Source organism: Macaca thibetana, chromosome 7 (genome assembly GCF_024542745.1).
Source record: "Macaca thibetana thibetana isolate TM-01 chromosome 7, ASM2454274v1, whole genome shotgun sequence".
NCBI lineage: Eukaryota > Metazoa > Chordata > Mammalia > Primates > Cercopithecidae > Macaca > Macaca thibetana.
Window position 1 is genome coordinate 84,507,416 of NC_065584.1, and position 8,225 is coordinate 84,515,640.

Here is an 8,225-nt window from a genome sequence, read left to right on the forward strand (position 1 = left end):
CTGATCCCACCTCCCCAATTATTAACTATGTAACCCTGGGCAAGAGTCCTCTCCCCTACCTCAATTTTCTCATCTTTAAACTAGGCATAATAGTCTCTATTCATCTGATAGTTGTATTACATGGGTTAGTATTTGCAAAACCCTTACAACAGTACTTAGCACATTAAGTGCTATATAAGATCAGTAGGAAAGTTAGAAAAAAAAAAACTAAAAACACTTCACTTTTTTTTTTCCACTAATGTAAAAAAAAAAAAAAAAGAAAAAGAAAGAAAGAAAGAAAGAAAGAAAGAAAGAAAGAAAAAGAGGAAAAAGCCAGGTCTGTCCTTCTTGGAAGCTCCCAGTAGTTGGGAATTCCACAGTCCCAACTCCAAGAGAGATGTTGAGTGCTTGTTCATTCAATAATTTGAATGCCTACCATATACTAAAACACCATGAATCAGACAAAGCCCCTGCCCTCAAAGGGCTTACACTTGGGTTAGAAATCAGAACTCCACCACTTTTTCATAGACGAGAACACTGAGTTCAGAGTATGGTGCGGTGGCTCATGCCTGTAATCCCAGCAATTTGGGAGGCCAAGGCGGGCAGATCACCTGACATCAGGAGTTCGAGACAAGCCTGGCCAACATGCCGAAAACCCGTGTCTACTAAAAATACAAAAATTAGGCAGGCATGGTGGCAGACACCTGTAATCCCAGTTACTCAGGAGGCTGAGGTAGGAGAATCACTTGAACCCGGGAGGCAGAGGTTGCAGTGAGCCAAGATCACGACACTGCACTCCAGCCTGGGCGACAGAGTGAGACTCCATCACACACACACACACACACACACACATACACACACACGAACACTGAGTCCAGAGAAGTTACCAGAGAAGTTATGCCGTGTTTGCTCAAGGTCACTAGAAGCTAGGTCTTCCCGCAGTTCTCAGTTCGGGTGCCACATTCTCACCTTCTATTTGAAAGACTCTACCTAGCTTTCATGACCTTTTCTTCTTTGCACCCACCATCACCCTCTGCCCAAACCAGGAGCCTAGGTTTCAGAAAACAGTGAACCCCAAAGATAAAGTCACATGCTGGACGTTTTGAACCTTCCCCTGCAAGAAAATGAAAGGTTATTTTATTCTTCCCAGCGTTAACCTTTCCTATGCTATGCCGGAAAGGTTGAGGACTTTTTACATTTTATTATTATTATTATTGTAGAGATTAGGGGTCTCACTATGTAGCCCAGGCTGAGTCTTGAACTCCTGGCTTCAAGCAATCCTCCCACCTCGGCCTCCCAAAGTGCTGGGATTAGAGGGGTGAGACACCGCGTCCGGCCCGTGAGTGTTTTTTTAAAAAGGTTGAGTGGCCTCACTCGGGACCGAAAAGGTGGAGTCCCCGCCCCCGGTGCAGCAGCGTAGACAAACGGAGCCACCTGTGAGAGGGCTGTGGGCGGGGGGACCGGGCCGTGAGGGCCTTGGAACCGGAGGGTGAGTGCCGTTGAGCGCACGCTCAGAGCAGACCGCTAGCAGGAGGCAGGATGTGATAGTCTAAGACCCTGGAAGCTGACGGCCAGAGGGAGGGAAAGGTGGTCACAGAGGAGAGGCAAAGCAACGGGAGGTGGAGGATCCTGGAGGTGACTGCAAGGAGAGTACGCAGTGGCGAGGGGCTGCAGAAGCGGACCCAGCGACTTCTGCGCCGACGCGGTGCAGGCAGGAGAGAGGAAGAGAGGGGAGCGCGGTGGCGCTGCGGGCTGGCCCCGCCGGGGAGGGGGCTGCCATGTCCCGTGAGCGGCCCCCGGGCACCGACATTCCCCGCAACCTGAGCTTTATTGCCGCGCTAACGGAGCGCGCCTACTACCGTAGCCAGCGGCCCAGCCTCGAGGAGGAGCCAGAGGAGGAGCCAGGCGAGGGCGGGACGCGGTTCGGGGCACGATCCCGCGCTCACGCACCTAGTCGGGGCCGCCGGGCCCGCTCAGCACCAGCCGGAGGCGGCGGGGCTCGGGCGCCCCGCAGCCGTAGCCCAGACACCCGCAAGAGAGTGCGTTTCGCCGACGCACTGGGGTTGGAGCTGGCTGCCGTGCGCCGCTTCCGTCCCGGTGAGCTGCCCCGGGTGCCCCGCCACGTGCAGATCCAACTGCAGAGGGACGCCCTCCGCCACTTCGCGCCCTGCCAGCCCCGCGCCCGCGGCCTCCAGGTAGGCGGCGGGGGCACCTCCCCTCCTGGGGACCTCCCTCAGTCGGCCGCAGCAGGCGTGTGGGAGTGGATTTGCCAAAGAGCACCCATCTCCATCCCATCCCTGGGCTTGCGCCTGCCCATCCCTTTTGGGGTACACCATTTGCGAGTGGCTCTAGGCCACCCTGGCAGCGAGGCCGCACTCTGCGGGCGTGGACGCCGGAGTCGGCCTCTGATTGGCCCAGTGCCCCGCTCTGACACCGCCCCCTCTCTCTCCCCTCTCTCCGCCCTGGACTCCCTCCTCCCGCTTCTTCTTTCCTCCAGGAGGCGCGCGCCGCCCTGGAGCCGGCCAGCGAGCCCGGCTTCGCCGCCCGCTTGCAGGCGCAGCGCATCTGCCTGGAACGCGCGGAGGCGGGCCCGATGGGCGTGGCCGGGAGCGCGCGCGTGCTGGACCTGGCCTACGAGAAGCGCGTGAGCGTGCGCTGGAGTGCCGACGGCTGGCGGAGCCAACGCGAGGCGCCCGCCGCCTACGCCGGCCCGGCCCCGCCTCCGCCGCGCGCCGACCGCTTCGCCTTCCGCCTGCCCGCGCCGCCGATTGGGGGCGCCCTGCTCTTCGCTTTGCGCTACCGTGTGACAGGTCACGAGTTCTGGGACAACAACGGCGGCCGTGACTATGCTCTACGTGGGCCCGAGCACCCGGGCAGTGGCGGAGCCCCGGAGCCCCAGGGCTGGATCCACTTTATCTGAGACGAGGCGCCTGTGGCCGACGGCTGAAAACACCAAAGGCACCCGGGGGCTGGGGGACCCGATGTGGCGGGGAGGAATAGGAGAGACCAGGATTGGTGGGGAGCAGTCCAAGGGAGTCAAGCCGGGGAGGGCAAGAAGGGTGGGGAAATCAGGGGCGTGGGGGCGGGGGGGCCGGGGGAGTGGGCGGAACCAACGAAGCTCGGGGAGATCCGGGTGTTAAAAGCTGGTTGGATGTGAGTGAAAGGGACCCAGACTGTAGGAGGAAGGAGACCCGAAACGGCACCGGAGGGATTAGAAAAAAAGGAAAAGAATGGGGATGTGGTGGCTTTCCCTTCAGTGAGTGGGCACTGGGAGAAAGGGAGGAGGTCCATCAGGCTTAGGCAGTTGAAGAAGGTTAAGAACCTTTTGGAGACGGAGGAGGTATGATGTGAAGTAGCCCACCCAGTCGAAGTCATTTAGATTGCTGGCGCATTCCCTCTTCTTACCCACCTTTTCCACCTCAGATCCCCCGTCCTACCCATCCTAGCTTTAACTCAGCCATAATTGCCTTGCTTAATCCCAGGAACCTGGCCACTGCTCCTTGGTCCTTGGCATTAGGACGGGATTCCCTTGTCACCTCTGACAGTTCCTGGCTGCAGTGTCCGCGGACTGGCTGGGGAGTGATGACAGGTAGCCATCAGAGCTCCAGCCTCCAGGCAGCTTTAGGGATTAAAATGGAGGCCAAAGCAACTCCAGACCTGTTTTTATAGCCAAATACTGTGGTGCCTCAGGGGTTGTACACTCAGGGGCTTCCAGGAAAATGCCAACCTTACCTTTCTGGAGTGCCTTTTAATAACCTCCAAGCACTTTATGGACTGTTTGTGGAGGGACGGTGAATCAGGAAAATGACTATTCTGATTTCCTTTGTCTCCGAAAAGGAATTCCCTGACTATATAACTTTGGGCAAGTTACTTCACCTCTTTGTGCCCCAGTTTTTTCCTTGGAAAACTGGATTTAGGTTAGATGATCTTTTAAGGCTCCTTGTATGATATTTTGTGATCTGTACATGGCAGAGTATAGATTAGAAGCCACATTTTGCAACCTAGTGCTATGGTTCAGAATACATAGTACCCCAAGCGTCTGGCTGGGGCCGAGGATGGGTCCTCCAGTTCTTGGCACAGATGTTCCAGAGCCCACGAAGCATCCCATAACCAACCATCAGCCCATCATCTGCTCCATTTTGCTCTTGCCCTCACAGACTTTCAGCCTCCATGCTCTGAGACAACTGTGGATAGGTACATCTCTTTTGGTGAAAATGATGCTTGAGAACCCAAAAGATTAAAGGAAACAATGTTAGGGGCTTTTGTGGGGATAAAAGATAATGGGTATGTGGAATAGAAACATTTCAAATGAAGAATCAAAACATTTCAATCAATCCACTTGGTTGTAAAAAAACAAAACAAACAAAACACCTAAGCAACTTGAATAGTAAATGGCACCAGAAGATGGCAGTCTGCTCCATAACCAGAGCAAGTACAGTGGGAAAGCTGGACTCTCATACCCACTCACATTCATGCCTTATGTCTCTCCTCCTGGTTAACCTTAACAGGGGAGTGATTCCTCTGCTGGTTGCTGCTTTTCCTTTTCTCTTACCCTATTCCTAACCTCTTTGCTTCTCTCTTTCTTTCCTTGTGTCTCTCCCTTCTCATCACTTTTTTTCTTTTAACATACAGGGCATTTACCTTCATTTTGTCTATTTCCATTTGTTTCCTTCTTCATTCTTGTTCATCTCTGTTATTCCTTCTCCCTCCAGAAGGGATGGAAACCCTATTTTCTTTTCTCCAAGACTGTGGTTGGTCTACTTTCCTCACTCGGGCTCCTTGACAGTCTTCTAGAAGAGAGAAGGAGGAAAAGAAGCAGTTTCTGATGTTACAAATGAACAAGGATCTCCCAGGTAACCAACTCTCCACACCCATTTCTGTTACTAATTTTTCAAAGAGAAATTTCTGGTTCCCCTTCTTCCTTATCACTGAGTGAAGGGGGACGGGCATGCACATGTGCCCATACATGCATTCAGAATAGAGTGTGGGGGCGGGTGCGATGGATCACGCCTGTAATCCCAGCTCTTTGGGAGGCTGAGGCAGGTGGATCATTTGAGGTCAGAAGTTCAAGACCAGCCTGGCCAACATAGTGAAACCCTGTCTCTACTAAAAATACAAAACTTAGCCGTGCATGGTGACTCATGCCTGTAGTCCCAGCTACTCAGGAGGCTGAGGCAGGAGAATCACTTTAACGGGGAGATGGAGGTTGCAGTGAGCTGAGATTGCGCCACTGCACTCCAGCCTGGGTGACAGTGAGACTCCGTACCAAAAAAAAAAAAAAAAAAAAAAAGAATAGAATATGGGGCTCGTTACCATGCCCCTCCTGTCCACAACCTTAGTCTTTGAGAAATGATGACTGAAAGAGAGGAACCCTCCAAGTCATTTCTCAAACAAATACCCATTTAAACATCATCCTTGTGAAGAAAACAGGAAGAATGTCATGTACCACATGGATCACCTTCAGTTCAAAGTTGCAGCAAAGTGAAGAAAGAAACTACTGGAAGCCACCCAGCAATGCACTATTTAGTCATCAATTAGGAGCCCACGGGAGGATAATAGGGAGACTGGGTGGAGGCTCAGTTTGTAATAATCTCTTGTCTAATGTATGTGTGTCACTGCCATGTTGTATTAACAATAGTGAGGGCTCACATTTACTTAATACTTGTGTGCTAAAATCTGTTTTTTTTTCTTTCCAGAACTATGACTCGATCATAAAATCTGTTTTGTTTGCATGCATGCCCAAAACAACCCTATGAGTAGAACATTATCATTATCTGTATTTTAGAGATGAGGAAACAGGATCAGAGAAGCTCAGTGATTTGTTCAAGATCACACAGCTAGTAAATGGCAGAAGTAGGATTGTGAACCCAGGGAATCTCCAGAGCCTCTGTGTAACCATGATGTTATATTTTTTTCCTCTTTTAAAACAAAATTAAAAACCTTGCTATAATCTCTTACTATGAAAAGACCATAGTTTCTGATTGTGCTCTGCCTTCCCATCCTGCCAATCTTCTGGACTGCCTTGGAGAAGACGGGGGGCCCCCAAGCTTCATCTGTGACTTAAAGGAGTTTGCTGCTGTCTCCTGTGTCAGTGTCCCATCAGCACGGGACCCCCCTCACCTGCCTACTTACACTCTAGCCTTTCCATACATTGGAATTGTCTCCTGGCCCTAGCCAGCGCTCCACACCTGTTGGTGTGCCACCTCCCTCCCTCTTGCCCCACTGGCCTTGAACAGATAAACCCCCTACTGTTGCCACTAGGTTGGGTCCGTGACTGAGACACCTGCTAGAGGGTCTGTGCTTGGGCCTTTTCTAGGAATCCTGATGTTACTGGGTAAGTGCCAACTCTGTGGGCAGAATGCTAATGATAATCCTGTTCCCTAAGCTCTTTCTCTCTGAGAAGTACCCTGGCTCGCTCCCCCCAATCTCAGCTTTATAGAACAACATTTTGGTCTTGATTATTCCCATATTGAGCTGCCCCAAGGCTTGGGTAAGCTGTTAGTTTCCCCACTGCCTCAGGGCTGGGTCTGGCTGAGCTACTTTCTTATGCACACAAATAATGGGTGTCTCCTTGGAACCTGACTTTACATAACTATCAGTGCTACCAAACCTTGTAAAATAGGGAAGAAACTAATATTTCTTGAGTGGCTCTCTGGAGAGATTCCCTGCCCTGATGCCTTTGGTGTGTACTCCTTTCCCAGGACTTCAGCACTGAGATTTTCCCAACCCCCTGGCTTTCCCTCGCGTTGGGTTGAGCTGATTCAGCACTACCACAAACCCCACCATCTGCAAATCAACCAAGATTAGTCAGTATGCTTCCACCTTGCACTGCTCTTCCAAAACTTCCATCTGTATTTCTCATACCCCCAGTAAGCAAAGCTGAGTGTGCTAGGAGAGAGCTGCATCCACTGCTTTCTCCCAGCCAGGTGCAGTCTAATCTGACACAGGGAACGCTAGAAGTTTAGCGGAATCTTCAGCCACCCTATTAATGTGTCACACATTAGGCGTTATGGTGGAAACTCCTCTGACGGCTCATGACTGTATGAACAGGAGCAATTTGGAATATAACATGTCAGCGGTGCACTGGGAAGTGCTGTAAGAGAAAACACTACCAAGGTCATAGGCTTGGGTCCTTGAGGCAATCCAGCTCTGTTGCCCATTCCTCTCATCCAGACTGCAGGTATCTTCCTACACCTACCTGTCCCATAGCTTCCGTCCTGTTTTGTTTGTTTTTCTTTGTGAATGTAGAAAAACATTTCATTGTGAGCCCTAGCTCCTCGGTTTTCCATCTAACACCTACATTCCCTTGTTTCTAACTGCTATGTTTTTCTGGAGCCTGTTGGGGTCTTTACAGTTTGCAGGTCACAGAATCAGACCTGAAAAGGCTTCTCTTCAGACATCATTGGCTCCAGGCTCCTTTACAGATGAGAACACAGGTCCAGAGGTGAGAAACGACTCTAGCAGGTCATAGAATTTGTTAGTGCAGCTCAAGATGGGACTTAAACTCAGGCCTCCTTATCGCATCCCATTCCCAGGCTAAGAAACAGGTCTGTGCTGGGTGTAGTGGTTCATACTTGTAATCGCAACACTTTGGGAGGCTGAGGCAGGAGCGTTGCTTGAGCCCAGGAGTTTGAGACTTAGCGACATAGTGGGACCCTGTCTCTAGAAAAACTTAAAAAATTAGCTAGACATGGTGGCACACGTCTGTAGTCCCAGCTATTTGGGAACCTGAGACAGAAGGATCGTTTGAGCGCAAGAGTTGGAGGTTACTGAGCTATGATCACACCACTACACTCCAGCCTGGTGACAGTGAGACCCTCAAAAAATGTATAAAATAAAAATAAGAAAAGAAAGAGGTCTCTACACAAACCCGTGATTTTCCATGGCAAGGTATAACATCATAAATGTTTCATTTTCTGCTATTAGTTTCCATTCCTTTCCCCATCCAGGCGAAAAAGAGAAACAAAAGACAATGACAGTATTTTCTGTGTCCCCAACTTTGGCACTTTTGTTGATGTTGCTAAGGAGCAGTGACCTTGCTAAAAAGACTGAATAATCCATCCACTGAATAGCTAACCTGGGGAGGAAATGAAAATTTCCTATGTGAATCTCCCCAAATCAATCCTGTGCACTTGGCCCTCAACCCAATAGTATTGTGCCTCACTTCGACTTCCATGGGCAACTGCCCTCCCTTCTGGACATAAAACCTCACATTTTAAATAAAGTTGAAATATGAAAAGAAAGTA

At 50.7% G+C, this 8,225-nt stretch overlaps 1 protein-coding gene across 3 annotated transcripts; it reads left to right on the forward strand.

Annotated features, from left to right (window-relative positions):
- Positions 1–1,409: 1,409 nt before the first annotated feature.
- PPP1R3E (protein phosphatase 1 regulatory subunit 3E) lies at positions 1,410–8,225 on the forward strand. 3 transcript variants are annotated; one of them, XM_050796455.1, is made up of 5 exons: positions 1,410–2,174; positions 2,477–2,937; positions 3,462–3,568; positions 4,692–4,832; positions 5,676–8,225. In XM_050796455.1, the coding sequence occupies exons 1-2, from the start codon at positions 1,758–1,760 to the stop codon at positions 2,897–2,899; spliced, it is 840 nt and encodes a 279-aa protein (XP_050652412.1). In that variant the 5' UTR covers positions 1,410–1,757; the 3' UTR covers positions 2,900–2,937; positions 3,462–3,568; positions 4,692–4,832; positions 5,676–8,225. The 3 variants fall into 3 exon arrangements, with proteins under 3 accessions (XP_050652412.1, XP_050652411.1, XP_050652410.1); XM_050796454.1 differs by lacking the exon at positions 3,462–3,568 and having other exon boundaries at positions 4,695–4,832; XM_050796453.1 differs by lacking the exon at positions 3,462–3,568 and having other exon boundaries at positions 1,411–2,174.

Coding starts and splice junctions, on each gene's coding strand:
- PPP1R3E (XM_050796455.1), top strand. CDS start 1,758: ATGTCCCGTGAGCGGCCCCCGGGCACCGACATTCCCCGCAACCTGAGC. Junction 2,175..2,476: donor CCCGCGCCCGCGGCCTCCAG/GTAGGCGGCGGG, acceptor TCTTTCCTCCAG/GAGGCGCGCGCCGCCCTGGA.